Source organism: Sturnus vulgaris, chromosome 22 (genome assembly GCF_052056855.1).
Source record: "Sturnus vulgaris isolate bStuVul1 chromosome 22, bStuVul1.hap1, whole genome shotgun sequence".
NCBI lineage: Eukaryota > Metazoa > Chordata > Aves > Passeriformes > Sturnidae > Sturnus > Sturnus vulgaris.
The window spans coordinates 9207620-9224959 of NC_142264.1; the positions used below are offsets into that span (position 1 = coordinate 9207620).

The 17340-nt window shown below is 55.4% G+C and overlaps 1 protein-coding gene across 1 annotated transcript in view; it reads right to left on the reverse strand.

Annotated features, from left to right (window-relative positions):
- Positions 1 to 3451: 3451 nt before the first annotated feature.
- Positions 3452 to 17340, reverse strand: part of ARRDC1 (arrestin domain containing 1) — a 37503-nt gene continuing 23614 nt past the window's right edge. Inside the window, exons 3-8 of the mRNA XM_014881016.2 lie at positions 11506 to 11556; positions 11231 to 11385; positions 10563 to 10745; positions 10061 to 10237; positions 8874 to 9285; positions 3452 to 7970 (exon numbers count right to left, since the gene is read on the reverse strand). Coding sequence (XP_014736502.1) covers positions 7906 to 7970; positions 8874 to 9285; positions 10061 to 10237; positions 10563 to 10745; positions 11231 to 11385; positions 11506 to 11556 — 1043 coding nt within the window. The 3' untranslated portion in view covers positions 3452 to 7905. The remainder of the gene's footprint in view (positions 7971 to 8873; positions 9286 to 10060; positions 10238 to 10562; positions 10746 to 11230; positions 11386 to 11505; positions 11557 to 17340) is intronic.

Genomic DNA, 17340 nt, shown 5'->3' on the forward strand with positions numbered 1-17340 from the left:
CGCGCCTTGGCTCCGCCCCTTGCCCCTCATTCTTCTCAATGGAGACGCTCGGCCGGGCACGGCGCACGCGCGCGGCAGCATGGCGGCCCCCTGGGACACGCTGTCCGTACGGCGTCATGGCGGCGCCCATCGGGAGGTGCCGTACAGCCGGAGCGGGAATGGGGATGCGGTGACACGGGGACAGGGCTGGGATGGGGACGGACCCCGCGCTCCCCACAAACCGCGGCTCCTCACTGATCCCACCACGACACCCGAGTGCCCAGCACACCCCGATACCGCGGGGGGAAGAGCAGCCGCCGTTCCCAACTGAGCACATAATGAGCTTCCCAAACTTTCAGCAGCACCCAGCAGCATAACTTGGCCAAAACCCTACATAAAATCCCTGCAAAAATCTTAGAAAGAGTAAAAAAGTCCCTCTGACTTTCCTGCTAAAAGGTTAACCATTGAAAATCACCTCCTTTTTTAGCTTCTCCCACATTTGGGTTATTTCAGCCCAGTTCGTGGAAGGTTTTTGGTGTCTGTGTCACCTAAAGACAGGGATGGGGCAGAGGAAGCAGCTCGCTCTGGCTCTGCCCCACAGAGGGGTCACTTCCAGCCTCTTCACTCCCTTTCCCACACCTCGAGCACCCACAACAGCTTCAACCCTCCCAAATCCCACAGGGCCCCTCCTAATGCCCGGGCCCTAAACCCATGATTGTAAAACAATTATCCCATTTACAGCTCTCCAGTAAAGCAGAAAATAGCACAAGAGGGGAGATAAACACCTGCGAGGGCTCCTTGGCCCCACAGTGCATTAGAAACCACCCTGGGGAAGTCACACCTGCCCCAGGGAGACACAGGGATGGGCAGGTACTGCTACAGCAGCCTCCTGGACAGGGCAATTCGTGTTTTTTGGAGGGAAAGAAGGTCCTCAGGCTGCTCTCCTGCAGTCCCAGCTGACAGCTCACCCTTCTGAGTGGGCAAATGGACACTTCTGTTCCAGCCCCTCCCGAGGGGCAGCTCCAGGCTCTGCTCTGGGACAGGGACAGGAGCCAGGGAACGGCTGGAGCTGGGCCAGGGCAGGCTCAGGCTGGAGCTCAGGGCAAGGTTCTTCCCCCAGAGGGTGCTGGGCACTGCCCAGGCTCCCCAGGGAATGGGCACGGCCCCGAGGCTGCCAGAGCTCCAGGAGCGTTTGGACAGCGCTGCCAGGGATGGACAGGCTGGGATTGTTGGGGGGTCTGGGCAGGGACAGGGGCTGCCCTGGGTGATCCTGGTGGGAGCCTTTCCCTGAGGGTTCTCATTTTGCTCTGCAGGGAATCTCTCACCCTGCAGCACTCCAGACCCCTGGTGCTGGGGCACAGCCGGGCTTATCCCGCTCCCATCCCTCACCTTCAGCCCCTGGACACTCCTGGCACAGCTGTGCCAGCTCCGGGGCTGTCGCTGTCGCTGTCTCATGCCCTGACTGACCCAGGGGGGTTGTGCTGCTGGGGAGGCGCTGCCCCCTCTGCCCGCACACACCGCGGTGACTCGGGCTGTGGGACAGGCTGTGACAGCAAAGCTCCACTGGAGCATCCCCAGCGGGGCCCTCTCGAGCTGTGTGTCCCTGCCTGTCACCCCGAGCTGCGTGTCCCCCGGTCACTCCGGGCTGCGTGTCCCCCGGTCACCCCGGGCCGGTCCCCACCGGGACACCCGAACCGCGCAGACCCCGCGGGTGCCGGGGAGCGGAGACACTCGGGGGTGTGTGAGGGACCCCGAGAGGCTCCCAAAGCCGCTCAGAGCCTCGGGGGAGCCCCCAGGACACCGGGAGCAGCTCCGGGGCCGCTCCGGGCGCTGCCGGCCCGGGAGGGGAAGGAGGCGGCGGCCCCGGAGCGCGGCCCGGCAGCGGCGGCAGCGCCCGCCCGGCAGCGCCGCGGTCAAAATAAGAGTCCCCGGGCCTGGGGACCCGCCCCCGCCCGCTCCATCCCCTCCGAGCAGCCTCTCCCTCCGCTTGGCAGCAGCAGTTTATTAATTAATTAAATAACCGACCCACCCAGACACCCCCCTGCGCACCGGCAGGGCCGTGGCAGCGTCCCCGCGGAGCCCCCGGCGCGGCCCCTGCGGTGCCTCCCGCTCGGTGGAGACACAGAGGGGCCCCGAGGGTCGCATCGCTGCCGGGGGATGAGCTGAGGCTCGGAGGAAGGTGGTGGCAGGATGGGGGTCCTCTCCCTGGGATCCCCCCGGGATGTGGAGACTGCTCCCCGCACAAAGAGCCACCTCTGGAAACCTCTGCTCCAGCAAGGGCCGGGGTCAGCCTGGACATTGCCAAGTCCCGCACTGGGGATGCCCAGCATCACCCACCCTGCACTGGGGATGCATCACCCGTCCCGCACTGGGGATGCCCCATTTGGGATGTTGGGAATTCCCTCCCTTCATCCCTGCTCCAACAAACCAGACCCGGCACGCCGGGGTGGCACCGGGACAGGGATGAGGGCAGTGAGAGAGGCCGGACGCGCTCAGTTCAGGTTCTGGTGGCTCCACTCCAGCATTTGCTGCAGCTCTGTCTTTCCCAGATGGACATAGGGGCACTGGGACAAACCTCCCCAAGCCATCAGGGAGCGGAGAGGCTCCCAAAAAAAAAGTCGAAATAACCAGGAACACACAGAGCTTTTGCAGCCCATCACCACCGGCCACGGCTTTTGTCCACCTCAAACCCATCCTGAGCGAAGGGCAGCGGGGCGAGGACGGGCTGTGCTGGGCCAGAACTCCCTGTTTTCTGGAGCAGCTGCTGGGAGCCGGGGCAGGGCTCGGGGCTCGGGGCTCGGCCGGGCAGCCGGAGCCGCCTCGCAGCCGTGCGAGCTCCAGCCGGGCGGACATCGCCCTCTCCTGCCCGAGCCGGGCGAGCGGAGCCGCAGCTCCACATCCTGGGATCGCTGCCAGCAGGAAGAGCTCAACCCCCGCGCCCCGGCGCTTCCTCCGGCCGCAGCCGCGTCCTTCCAGCGGCACCTGCCCAAGGAGCTGCGGCGGGGAGGATTTAGGCTGGAGCTCAGGGCAAGGTTCTTCCCCCAGAGGGTGCTGGGCACTGCCCAGGCTCCCCAGGGAATGGGCACGGCCCCGAGGCTGCCAGAGCTCCAGGAGCGTTTGGACAGCGCTGCCAGGGATGGACAGGCTGGGATTGTTGGGGGGTCTGGGCAGGGTTGGGATGGATGATCTTTGTGGCTCCGTTCCAGCTCAGGATATTCCATTCTGTGATTCACCATGGGAGAAAGCAACACCTCCTTCAGCCCACCAGGGTCTTCCCATCCCAGCCATTCCCCTGCCGAGCCGGAGGAGCCGTGGCTTTGCTTTACCCTCGGCTCTAAACCAACTTCCAGGCTGCAGCTGCAGTGGGGATGCCTCCACTGCCAGTCCTGAACCACTTCTCACCGTCAGGTCTCAGCATCCAGACAGCTGAGGTATCATTTATAATCATCACATACCCAGAGCAAAACACCCATGGTCTTAAAAAAGATCATCTTTATTTACATTTTTCCAGTTCTTTACATTTGGGCGGTTAAAACCCAGGACAAAAATACACCCCAGAAGCCGTGGTAAACATGGAAAACTGCGAGTTTACATTTCAAAACCCAGTTATAAATTGCACAGAAGTCTTAGGTTGTACAGAGCCATCACAAATTGTTGTATAAAACTCCAAAATCTGTAAAGAGAACCACAGGAATAAAGAATTACAGCCACAAGTAGTGGTACAAGAAAGGGCACAAGTTTTGAGCCCTTTGAGGGTTTTACCCCACCAGTCTCTCTTGGGGAGGTGGGATGGGACTTTCCTGCTGCAGATAGTTGGAAATATTTTAAAATATAGAATAAAACCCAAATGGAGCCTAGAACACCCTGTATCTCCTGTCTTGTGCTGGCTCAACAGGAAAACATCCTAGTAGAAAATATATTTTTACAAAACTTCTGGAAGTTCAGTGGAAAGGTAAAACAGAATCATTGTCCAAAAGAAGCAAGAGCCTTTGCATCCCCTGACTCCCCTTTCCCCATCTCCAGCAGGCAGTGGGACAGCAGATGCCAAAGCAGAGTTTAGTTTAGGACACAAACAACACTGAAAAAGCCAAAGATACAGAGGTGGAACACCTGGAGAGCAGGACAAGAAGAAAACGATGAAGGACATAAAAGCAGCAGGAGGGGAAAAAAAAACAAACAAACTGATGATATTTTTGGTATTTTCCATTGAACACTGAGTTTGGAAACAATTAACTCACAAGCTTCTCTCGTGCTTCACTGCTCCCCCTCCCTATTTCAATCAAACTCAAAAACAATTGCTTCAAAAATCTGAGCCAGGAATTTGAATGAATCCCTGCATGCTAAAGTTCTTTACCCAGAGCTGTGATCAGGGCTTTTTTCCTCTTTTTTTCCTCTTTTTTTCCTCTTTATTTCAGCGTTCAGCAAGAGGAGGGAGGGATGACCAAGAGCCTAAAGGAGCTCCCCAAGACTTCAAGAGGTGGAAGCCAGAGAGGCTGTGGAAAGAGGACAGAGGGATTGATCCTCTCTGGAGAGAATGAGAAACTCAGATCCAAATCCTGGGTTTGCCCCAATGTGCTCGTCCAAAGCCCTCCCCAAGGAGCTGCTGACAGTGCCCTGGGGCCACCCCTGCAGGGATTCAAGGAGAGCTGGACTAACCCCTCCATTTCAAAGGGCTCCATAAAACATCAGCAAGGCTCCTTGTGTCAGGCTTCCCTTCCCTGCACAGCCTGGCACAGGCAGGGCGGGGCAGGAGGGTTGGAAAACACTGATTGTCACTGGTTATGTCAATTCTCTCACACAACGAGGCTGCTCAGAGGCAGCCCTGCGGTGATGGCTGGGCAGGACTGAGAGAGCCCCTGCACAGCATCCAAAAGGATGAACCATGCTGAGCTCCAGCTCCAGCTCCAGCTCCTTCCTGCTCCCTCCACAGCAGCCAGTGGTGATGGACACTCCTCACCAGCCAAGAGTGTTCCCATTTGCTCCCTGCTTTGCAAAGGGGACTCTGTGCACAGCAAGAGGTCCCAAGGACCAGTTTGTAGCAAATATAATTTGGGAGAGCAAGCTGAGGTGCACAGGAGCACTGCAGACACTCAGGGCACAGCACGGGCTGGGTGAGGGCTCCCTCCTCCACAGCCTCCACCATGGATGGGACATTCCCAAAACAAAGGTGGAACAAGGAGGAGAGATGCTGCCTGCGAGTCTGGAAAAACAGCCCAGTGAATCTGGCCACAGCAACCAAAGAGCAATCCCATTTTCCAGCCGAGGAACATGGGCTGGACACACCACCAGCAGCCCAGCCCCGGGATGGAAAAGGAGCCGGGAGAGCAGTCCTGGACCCAGCCCTGTCTGCCTCTCCCAGAGCCTGGCTGGGTCAGGAGCCTGCAGCCCAACCCAGCAGCCCCAGAAGCATTGGCACTTGGAATTTTTCCAGAGGTGTGGAAGGGATTTGGGTTCAAGGATAAGTACAGCCAACAGCAAGGAAGGCCATGGGAGCTGCAGACAGAGCCAGGCAAGTTCAGCCAAGTGGGAGGAAGAGGAAGAGCACTGGGGAAGAGCTGTACCTGCCTTTGAACCATTGTGGATGAAGAATGCTGCACATGGCAGGCCAGGCCACCTGGCAAAGGAGAATCTGGATCATGGAAGCTGGGCAGAAGCATGAGCTGAGAAGAGAATGAAGAAGGATCTTTGTGTCTGAGACACAGATCTCACCCCAGGCTACCTGCAGTGACAACATTTAGGCAACACCCGCATGCTTCAGACATGGAATCATCAGTGGGGTAGTGGGGAGGAGCCTTCTTTCACCTTTAATAAGTTTATTCCAAATGGCTCTTTCAGAAAGGGCTGGGGCTGGTGCCCATCTTCAGCCCATCCAGCCAGACCTTGGCTGTGCCATCTCCATCCTCCTAAAGGCAGAGTCTGCTCTCCCCTTCCTCCCCACCAGCCCACCCCTGCCAGCAGTGAGCACTGCCCAGGACTCTGGGCCACTTGGACAAATCCTGGCTTCAGGACACAGGGCCTGGGAAGCAGCAGTGCAGTGGCTGCTCTCTCCAGAGCCAAGCCCATGTGGTGCCAAATTCCCTCCAGCCATGTGGAATTATGAGCCTGGCACTGTGGTCAGGCCACACCGTGTTTGTTTTCCCCAAGCTGCCTTGGCAGAGTTCACCACTCTTCCTGGTGAGAGCAAACAAACCTCAGTTCATTTTGTAAGAAATCAGCAAGGTGCATTCTTGGATTTGGCATGAACAGGCACATGGATCAGCATCAGAAATGGATGAAAAAGCACAGCATTTCTCGTAGAATAATTTATTAAATACAGCATTAAAATTTGTATTTCTGAATTCAATCATTAAAAACAACTTCATCTCATATATATATATATATATATATATTTATATATATTCAGGGACAATGACAATCACTCTATCAGCATTGGTGCATGTTGTGCCAGCACTGCTCAGAACGGCACCTTCGCTACACTACCCTTAAAGCAGTTCAATGCTTAAAAAAAAATAAAATAAAAAAGCATTTGCAAAGAAAGAGTGCAAAGCAGGGCCTGTCCCAGCTGCCTGAGGGTTGTGCAGAGGTGGCTGAGCAGGGAGGCAGCAGCTGGAGATGCTCCTAAAGGTCTGTCAGGTCCTGCCTGCCCAGCCTGGGGCTGTGTGGGGACCAGCTCTGGAGGCCACAACTCCAGCCTGGCTGGGCACCTGTGGCTCTGAAGGACGTGGTTTATGGTTTCCTCAGCTTGGGCAGTCAGTGTTAAACAAGCTAAACAAGGTGTGTGAGGGGAAAAAAGCACAAAAGAAAAACTGCAAGAAAACTCAGCTTGTTCCCCCAATTGTCAGGTGCAGCAGAGACTGTGGATGAGCACAGCAGCTCCCACACCAATGTGTCCATTGTCACATTCTGCTCAGGCTCAGGGGACACACAGCAAACCAGTGGCACAACAGGCCCAGCCCAGCACCCCTGTGGCTGCCTGGGCAGGGATGGCCACTCCCAGGAGTGCCCCACGGAGGGTGGGCCCAGAGGATCCCACGGGCAGGGCCCCTGGGCAGACTCAGAGGTAGCATCAGACAGACTTTTGTGATTGATGGTCACATAACTCCAGCCTGGGAGGAGAGGGCACCCGGCAGGGGTGGGAGATGGGACATGGAGTGTGGTCTCCCTGCTGGCAGAGTGACCAGTGCTGTCATCCTGTGTGCCAGGGCCCAGCAGTGAGTAAGGGTGGGGAAAAGCCACTCCTGCTGGAAAAGGGCACCTCATGGAACACCAGGATCTTCCCCAGAGCTCACCAGGCCTTCTCAGCCCTCCTGTGCCCATGGCCACTCACACTGCCAGTCACTCTCCTCATAGCTCAGGTGCAGTGAGGCCTTGTGCTTTTGGCTTTTTTGAAAGTCCTTCCGAACCTGCTTACTCCAAGAAACCTCCTGCTACCCTTAGGACCTCTGAGGACAAGAAGGATGGGCTGTCAAGACCATTTGTGGAGAGCACATGGCCCCTAAAAGAGGAGAGAAAATCCACACAGCCCAGCCTTCCCCTAGAGTGGAGCCGTGCCAAGACAGGAGTTTCAGATAAGGCATCGCAGGTGCTTTGATAGTAAAGCAGTTAGTGTTGACTACAGTACTGAACAGGCTGCTGCCCAGGGCACCCAGGGCCACATCCAGCCCTCCAGCACTTGGTGCAGCAGCAGGAGACAGCTCAGTTTCCCAGACCTCTCCTACAGGCATGCAGGCTGCTCTGGCTGCCCTTTTTGGTTTTTTACCCCCTCCCTAGAAAGAGACTTAAAAAGCCCAGGCTGGGATGTGGCAGTTCCCCCCCCAAAGCAGCCAGAGAGACAAGAGATGCCTTGTGCTGTACCAGACTTTGCCCCAGGCGGGTGCCCCGTGGTGCCAGGGTGGGCAGCGCCGGCGGGCTCGGAGCAGGGGAGGGCTAATTGCCATTGCTGATGCTGGAGTTGGCACTGCTGCAGCTCTGCTCGTAGGATGGAGGTGCCTCTGTGGGGGAAAGGAACAATGGTTATGGTGGGCATTTAGGAGGTTTCCTTCACCCCAGTGTGTGTCACCCAGTGCAGAGTGAAGCAACCCACCAATACACACTCCCTGCCCAGCTGAGGTACATGGGGTTTGGAGGATTTGAGCCAGCCAGTCCCATCCCTGCCCTGATGCCCAGGGAAGTTTAAACCACCTCACAGTCCTGTTCTGATTCTCCTTTCTTTCCCAAGCATCTTCTTGTCATCCACCACCTCCAGACCACCCATGCTCTGTGTGCCCCAACCCAGGACTAAAGTAACACATGGAGTGTTCTGTTAGCCCAGTGAAAAAAGAGGGGTTGATTTGGGCAGGACTGTGCTAGCACACACTGCTGGCCCTGCCCTAACCCTAACCCAACACAACCCCAGGAATCCAGCACACACTGCTGGTCCTGCCACCCCAGCACAGATGCAGGAATCCAGCACGCTGGGATTTCCCCGAGCTGCTCCACCCCGGACATTTTCTCAGCTCCCACCCCCGCAGCTTCAGACCAGCTGCAGGCCCACTCCAAGTCAGACAGAAGATTTCAGTGACATCATTTTCCTGGCTCTGCTCCAACCAGCCTCACCACAAGCCAAGAAGTTTTTCTATCAGTGGGAAGCTGAAAGCTCGGATAAGAACAGGGAGATCCTCTCATGATGAGCCCAGGACAGGCATGGGCGTGGATGTGGGAAGGACAGCTGGCTTTTAGAGCTGGAAGAGGGGACTCCTCCAGAGGCTAAAGCAGGCAGAGAGATGTCACGATCCCCTCTGACAGCAGCCTGCAGCAGACTGACTGAATCCCAGATTCCCAGCAGTTCACAGCTAGCAGACACTGCTGGCAGGAGCCGTTTCTCCCCAGCTGCAGATCCTGGGAGTGCTGCTCACCATAGGGGTATCCCCACGTGCTGTACTCCGGGGGCAGGATGAGCGAGCTGGCTGTGGGGACAGGCACCACGTTGCCCTCAGCGTAGTAGGGGACAGTGGCTCCCGTGGACAGGCAGAGTGTGGGGTGGTTTGGGGAGCCCGTCTGCTCCGAGTCCGCCCGGATCTCCTGGAAGCTCAGTCCTGGGGCGTAGCTAAAGGGCTGCTGCTGGGAATGGCTTTTGGTGGGGATGGAGACATTGTCCATGGGGTGATAGCCACTGGCAGCCTCCTCTTCCTCTGGGGGGGCACTGGGGACCACCACAGATGGGATGTGCTGGATGGAGCGGGACGGGCTCAGCGGGACCCTGTTGACAGCAATGTTTCCAATGTAGATGGGGAGAGTGACAGAAACCTCTGGAGACTTGAGGGAAACCTGGAAGAGAAGGGAAAACAGTGGCATCCTCATTATACCTTATTGGATCCCAGAAACCTGGGGGTTTTTGAACTTTCTGTGCTTTCTGGCACTGACCCCCTGGAGAACACTGCTTTTGACATGAGGCCTTGGAGAAGGCTCCAAATTTGAGTGATGGAGTTAAAGTCACAGGCGTGTAGTTAAATAGAAGTGTGAGATTTCACTTGGTAAAGGGTTTTAAATTTGAGGTTTCTATAATATAGTAATAAGTATGGGACCAAATAGAAGATTTTAGGTGGCGTCTCCTTTCAGTGATCTTCCTTCTTCTTCATGGTTTCAGGCAGTAGTTTCTGGTTGATAGTGCTGCACTGCAGGTCACAGGAGTTTGGTTATCGGGTCAAAAGTACAAATAATAATATAGGTGTTAATTCTCTATTAGACTGTTTAACTTTAAGAGACCTTGTAGCTAGCTGGATTCATCTCCATTTTGCTTGCTTCTAGGTAGTAGCTAGGAGTGTTGCTAAACTTCCTGTACTTTAAATAAAATTTAATAAACAACTAAGCCCAAACACAAGAGAATTAATTTCCTTCGTGTGTTTTTTAATCCCGGCTCTGAGTAAAAACAAAAAAAAAACTTCAAACAAGCCACTAATTAAGTGGTGCAAAACACCAGCCCAATGCAATACACGGCAGTGGGAAGGTTCACCTGATGTCTGGAGCACCCACACCACATTGCTTAGCCTGGGATGGGGGCAAGAGCTGCAGCCCAGCCCAGTGATACTCCAGATAAACTCACCTGGATATAGTAGTCGATGTGGATGAGGCTGCAGCCCTGCAGAATGGATTGGGGCAGTGCTGGAACCAGGATCTGCTCCTTCCATTCTGCATGTTTCCAGGCTTTCACCCCTGAGCCTTCCACCTCAGCGATGGTCCTCAGGTCGTAAATCCAGCGCTTGGATTTATAGGCCACTTTCTGCACAAACAGGAGGAAACACAGCTTGCACAGAGCCTGCAGCTGCTCTTCAGTCTCCCACAAATGTAAGCCAGGACACAAACCCCCCCAACTGTTTTGTCAAACAGGCACAAGCACCAACCTAATGGGCATGTTCCAGAGCAGGAATACTCGTTGCTGTGTGACAGACTGAGCAGGGATAAGCAAGACAAACTCTAGGTCCTCTTTCCCCAGGAAGGTAGAGAGGAACAGAGCTAGAGATTTGGCCTCCTTGCCCCAGTTTCACAGAGGCCTCCATGGGGTGGAGCAGCAGCACAAGCCAGAGAATGGCCCCACTGGAACCCACCTGGAGCAGACTGGCCACCACAGCGCCGGTGTCGCGGCCGGACTTGTTCTCTATGTCTGTGCGGAGCTGGATGGCCTGGCCCACGACGTAGCCCTTCAGATCAGATGTGGCTGTCAGGATGATGTTGCCACTTTTCACAAGCTTGTAGTTGAACTTCTTGGTGATGGACATGGTGTTGGGCTGCTGCAGGACAGCAGAGACAGAGGTGTTGGCTCAAGAGAGTCAGAGAGCCTCCAGGAAAACACTCAAGAGATTCAAAACAACAAAGCACAAATATTTGCATCTAAGAGGATGCAAAGAACCAGCAATATGGCAATGCCACAGACAGCAGGTCTCACTTCTCCAGCCCCACAGTTCTACCATCCTATTAACTGCTTTCCCCTCCAAAGCAAGTTCCCCAAACCCAAGTGTCTCCAAGCACCTGAAACCGTTGGCCAACATGTCTCTCTGCATGCTGAAAATCCAGATCAATCTTCCAAAGCAACACACAAAAGTCAGAAATCACCTGGAGCAGGTAGTGACAGCAAGGCAGGAGAGGAGTCCTTGTCCTGCCCTTGCATAGTCATAGCACACAGCGTTTTCCAGCCACTCAATGACTCCTCAGACAGCAGGACAAGGACAAGTCTGAAGTGTTGGCATTTCCCAGCCATGCCCCTCCTCGTTCTTACCTCGATGTCAGGGATGTCATTCAGGTTGAGAGGGCAGAGAACATAGAAGATCTTGTTGCATTTGTAGTCCTTGGAGAAGCGAGGTGTGTCTATCACGGCTTTCACCTGATGCAGGACCTTGCCAAAAGGGCCTTCAAATGATGTAGGAGCAGAAGCTGGAGTTGAGAGAGAAAGAACAGAGCATAAGGCTGAGTCAGGCCAGTTTCTGAACTGGAAGTATATGCAAAAAACAAGGCTTACAGGGAAGGGCCTTCAGCCACTTTTCTGCATCTTACCTGGCAGCAGGAACTGGAAGGGAAAGTTGTGCTCTCCAGCTGTCAGGACCCCTGTGGAAACAAGAGTGAAGTGAAGTACATGGGACAGGCAGAGAGGCTGTTACCTTGGAGTGTGTGACCTTCTGGAAGAGAGAGGCCACCACCCAGGGACTCACACACCACCTGTTGTGCTGCCTACAGCCACTGGACGGCTCCAGATCTGATGGGCAGTGCTTGAGCAAGGAGTACTTGCTGCCACCCACCCCTCCTTGGGACAGGAGAGCTTCTGCACTAAGATATCCTGTAAATAAGGTCATTTGGGGCAGGCTCTAAGGGATCCCAGTGCCACAGCAAATACTTATCCCAGGCTATCAACACAGGGCATGCAGCAGGGCTGCTGTGGGTTTATTTTTCCTCAAGTCTTCCCCCTGTCAGGGGGAATGTGAGAGATCACAGGCACTGTCTGAGGCTGGTAGGGAGTTCTGGTGGACATCAAGCCACTCCACCCTCAGCCACATATCAAGCCCTTCACAGACTGCACAGGGTTCAGGAGCTGGAACCAGAGGTCCACCCACCCCTGGACCCAAGAAGGGACCTGCAATACCTCAGCCTGGCTGCTGAGACAATAGGAGCTCAGAAAAATATTGCCACAATATTAAAACCTCAGCACTCGTTTTCTTCAACCGCTGCTCTGCAACAGCCTCGAGGGCAGAGCCAAGATCCAGTGCATGGCTGAAACAACAGAGTCCAGCTCCCCAGCTCCATCCACCTTCCAGCACTCCCAGATTAACTCCAGGGCAGTGTAACAGCTGAACTGAACCTGTGGATCACAGTGTGATCCACCAGCTCCTAAAGTTGCCTTCAGTAAGAAAACCACTGAGGTTTATCCATATTTGTTAAATCCATGTATACACGAGAGGTTTTGTTTTTGAAGTGGCAGAGCTGAGAGGAGATCTGCATGCCCAGTAAATCGAGCTGTGTTTGTTCTGCTTTGTAGGATCATTGCTGGAGGTACAAAAGCCCAGATCTGGCTGGTGCTTTTGTTGTTGCAAGGCAGGAGGAGGCAGCTTGCCCGTTAGCAACGCTGGCTCTGCAGAGCTGACAGAAAGCAAGTCCTGTCGTCAGGGGATTAAGAGGATTACATGGAAGGGGGAGGTGGGGAAGAGAAGAGTAAACCCCCCCCCACTGACACAGCAACCCAGGCAGGACTTGGGGCAACATTGATGCCATGAAAAGCTAGATCTCTGCCTCTCTGCTCACTCAGCCACCCCATGGGGACCAAGGACACCCCAGTGAGTGTGTCAGGGTACAGGGACAGCAGGATAAATAATCCAATGCACACCTCATCACAGATCCCTGCAAAGGGAGAAAATCCTCCTGCAATTGGGAGAACATCAGAAATGTCTATTTATACACTTTGGCCTCACAGAGAGGAGCAAGGTTTGCTCATTGCCATCACCTCCCTGCTGATTCCCCTCCCATTCCCTAAACAAACCCGAATTATGTAGGCTAAAATGCAGCACCCGGCGCTGTCACCAGGTGGAGGCACCAAGCCAGGAGCTGCCCTCGCTGCCAGGCCTGAAGCTCCAGAGCTGGGCAGGCTCGGAGGCAGGTGTGGGACAGCCCCTCCTGTTCCCTCCTGGGCAGCCTGGCTCAGTAAAGGTGCCAGGTGAGGTGCAGCAGGTCCCTTGGCTGGTTGGGTCCAGGATAAAGCTTGGTTAATATGAATGACTCGATGAACTCAGCCCTTGTTTGCTGCCCTGAGGGTTTCTGTCTTTTAATGGGCACCATTCAACATTGATCTCATACCCATTATCCCTACTTTCAGAAAGCAAATGGATAACTGGAATACATCGACTGTCCTGTGCAGCTTCTGCATTGCAGTACAGGGACTCTCCACCTGATGAGGATTGGGAACAAGTCCTGTTCCTGCCCTGCAGAAGGGAGAGAGGTGGGAGCTCCAGAGGGTAGTGGTCACTGAGTTTCCACCAAGAGAATCCCCTGCAGAGCCCCACATGAAGGTGCAGGCAGTAATTCTGAGTCTCCTGCTAGGAGCATGAAACTTCACAGCCTTTCCAGGACCCTCAGGAAGAGCCCACATGCTCCACGAAGTAAAAGTCCCTATTCTACATTACAGGCAGCACCATCCAACAAGTCATTTCTGTCCAAGTCCTGCCCAGCTCAGGTGCACCAACAGAAAGTCGGGCTGGAAGTGAACCTGTGAGCCCTTTCACAGTTTCTAACTCTCAGCACTGAGCAAGGCCATGAACTCTCCCAGGAACACACGTGGGCAGCATCACCTGCAGAGGATGTGGTTTGGCTGTCATCACCACTGTGTGACTGGCTACCACTGAGGCAATTTCTGCACAGGTAGTCCAAGCTTTGAGCAGGTCACCAGATGGGAACTGCCCACAGGTCAGCCTAGACCAGCCTGATGGTCCTGACCAAGCCCAGGTGCCCAGTGCCCTGCTGGCTGTGACCCACTGAACAGCCTGCAAATCCCTCCTGCAGCTCCTGCCTGCAACAAGCTGACCATGAAGGCTGGGAAAGGCCCTTCCTGCTCTTTGCAACCAGGGAGGAGCTCCCAGACCAGCCACCCCAGAATGAAGCTGTGTCCTGTCACAGTTCACACCAAGGGCAGCCCCTGGCTCATGGCCACAGAGCCCTGACCCCAGTCCTGAGCTGAGCAGGGAGCCAGGGAAGCACAGTGAGCCTTGTTCTCCATTCCACGGAGCAGGGAGATGCTGCAGGTGACTGGGAACAACTCTTGTTTTCAGACCTGCTCCTTCCAGCCCACTCTCTCCTTCCCCCTAAGAGAGAGAAGCATCTTTAGGCATCCTCAGTATCCCAAAGTGGGCATTCCAAGGCACCCACTGCTGCAGAAGGGAGTTCAGTGCCAGGGCTATTTCACAGAAAAGGGTTAACAAAATTAAGATGAAGAAAAGCCAATGGCCCTGACCGAGATAGGAGACTCCTGTGAAAGCACAGGCAAGATCCAGAGTGCCTGGCAGAGTGAGAAGGTGCAGAGCCCCCAGGTGAGCTCGGGTCCTGCCTGCCTCCCAGTGCACCAGGAGGAAAGGTGGATATTTAGCAGCAATCTGGGCTCCTCCAGCACGGACACAGCAAAGGCTCCATTTGCAACTTGCAATTACAAAACCATTTCTGTCTTCTGCCTGCTATCTGGTGGAAAGCTGGCAAATCCCAAGCCAAGCACCCTTACAGTAGAGGAAGGGAGGTGGCAACTGCTTCTAAACTCTCCAGCTGGCAACTTTGATCCAAAAGGCTGAGCTTCCATTCCCAAATGCTGACTAATCTTGCTATAATAAGGAAAATCTGCAATTTCCCTTGTCCCAGCCTCCCTGTGAGCATGGGCACAGACTGACCTGGAGCCAACACCCAGGTACTTCTGCCATGGAAAACAGGAGCAAATATCACCTCAGCTCCCTGCAAGGGACACTTGCAGTGTCAGGACGGTACAGTCGCTGTGCTGGTGACACAGGGCAATGTGTGTCTCACTAGGCTTTGCTGAGCCTTGAACAGATCCCCAGATCACAGCAGGGGAGATGCAGCATCAGTGCTGGCAGAGTGTCCAGAGCCATCCCACAGCTGCATCTGCTATGCAATTCCAGCATCCCAGCAGCAAGGGGAACACACAGCCCATGGGAAGACACTCATTGTCCTGTCCCTCCAGCCCAGAGAGCTTCAAGTGACAATCCAGGACATTTAACGTGCTCATTTCATTTCCAAGTGGACTTTGCAACAGAGACCACTGTTGGCAGCAGGCAGAGGTGAGCTGGTTTCCAGCCATGGTGGGGGCCCATGGCATCCCAACACCTGGGAAGAGCAGCCCTTCCCGTGCTCCTCCAGAACCAGAGGCTTTGCCAAAGCACTCCCCAGCCTGGGCAGGGCACAGCAGGTCAGCAGGAGTTCAGCACTGCTCGAGGGGGGCATTGAGACCCCTCAAACAGGGGCTCCTGGGCAGCTCACAGACCAGTGTGAGGGGACAGGGCTGTGCCAGCCACCACAGCCACACTGAGCCAGCACCTCCCCGTTCTCAGAAGCCAGAACAAAGGCCACAGTGTCTTCGGCTGCAAAAAAGCTCTTCCTGAAGTTTATATGCAGCTAAAAATACCTTGAGAAAGTCATTAGGCAGCAGGCTCAGCAGGGTTCTGCTGTGGGACCATACCTGCAGCAGCCTTTCCCCTGATAGGAGTCCAGCCAGCAGAGATTGGCCACCCCCGCACAGCCTTGGGAAACTTCCTCCCAAAAAATTCCTGGAGGGAAAGAAGCTGCTGCCCCAGAGCCTGGAAAAAAACCTCAAGTGCAGATAGCAAGAGCAGCAACAACACACTACTGGTGCAGAAGAACCTTGAAGATTTCCCTGTCTCCAGCGGAGATATGTCTGGTCTTTCTCATTCTTGGCTCAGCTGCTCCCCTCTGCTCCACACTGGGACTGGGGCTGTTCACTTGTACCATTAGATGTCGAGGAGTCCTGGAATATTTCAGTCACAGAAAAGAAACTACTTGATCCAGAGGGTTGATGCCAAGTCTTCTGGATCCCCTGGTGACACTGTGCTGCCATCCAGAGAGACCTTGCCAGGTTGAAGGGGCTGGGCCTGTGAGAACCTTGGGAAGTTTGACAAGGACAAGTGCAAGGTCCTGCCCCTGGGTCAGAGCCATCCCAAGCACAAACACAGGCTGGTAATAGAATGGATGGAGAAAAGTCCTGAGGAGAAGGGCTTGGGAAGTTGGTGGGTGAGAAGTGTGCCCCAGCCCTGTGTGCTGGCCCCAGAAACCCTCCATGCCCTGGGCTGATCCTGCAGCAGGAAAGGGGAGATTCAGTGCCTCTCCCCCTGGGCTCAGGTGAGACCCCACCTGCAGAGCTGCCCCAGCCCTAGAACCAGCACAGGAAGGACCTGGAGCTGCTGGAGAGATCCAGAGGAGGCTCCTGAGATGCTCCAAGGGCTGGAGCCCCTCTGCTGTGGAGCCAGGCTGGCAGAGCTGGGGGTGCTCACCTGGAGAGGAGAAGGATCCCGGGAGAGCTCAGAGCCCCTGCCAGGGCCTAAAGGGGCTCCAGGAGAGCTGGAGAGGGACTGGGGACAAGGGATGGAGGGACAGGACACAGGGAATGGCTCCCACTGCCAGAGGGCAGGGCTGGATGGGATATTGGGCCGGAATTGTTCCCTGGCAGGGTGGGCAGGGCTGGCACAGGGTGCCCAGAGCAGCTGTGGCTGCCCCTGGATCCCTGGCAGTGCCCAAGGCCAGGTTGGACACTGGGGCTTGGAGCAGCCTGGACAGTGGGAGGGTTCTCTGCCATGGCAGGGGGTAGAATAAGGTGATGTTTAAGGTCCCTTCCCACCCAACAAAGGTTTCCCCGCACTCACTGCAAACCAGCACACTGCTGCACCACTGCATGGGAAAACTGTCCCCATCATAGCCACTGGGAGTGAAATGACCACATGTCTGTATTTACACTGTTAAACAAATGATCCAAGGCGAGTTTACTCCACCACAGCCGCTGGAAGTGTCTGGGCTCTGGTCCGAGCAGTGCAGTGTGGCAGAGCTGGCAGCCACAGAAATCACCAGCCCTTCAAAGCCATCGTCCCTCCAGACTGAGGGAAACTCTCTGCCCACACCCTGCCCTGCCCACAGCCGGCCAAGGGCTGGGAAATGTCCTCCAGCAGCCTCTGCCTGACACAAGAGCAGGGCTGGGCTGGGGCTCAGGAGGAGCCAACCCCACAGGACAAGGACACAGCCTCACCTGCCGTGTCCCACCCACCTTCCCAGGGCTGTCTGGCAGCTTTCTGTGCAAACAGCCCGGTCTGACAGCACTGGTGGGGCCAGACCTGCCCGGGC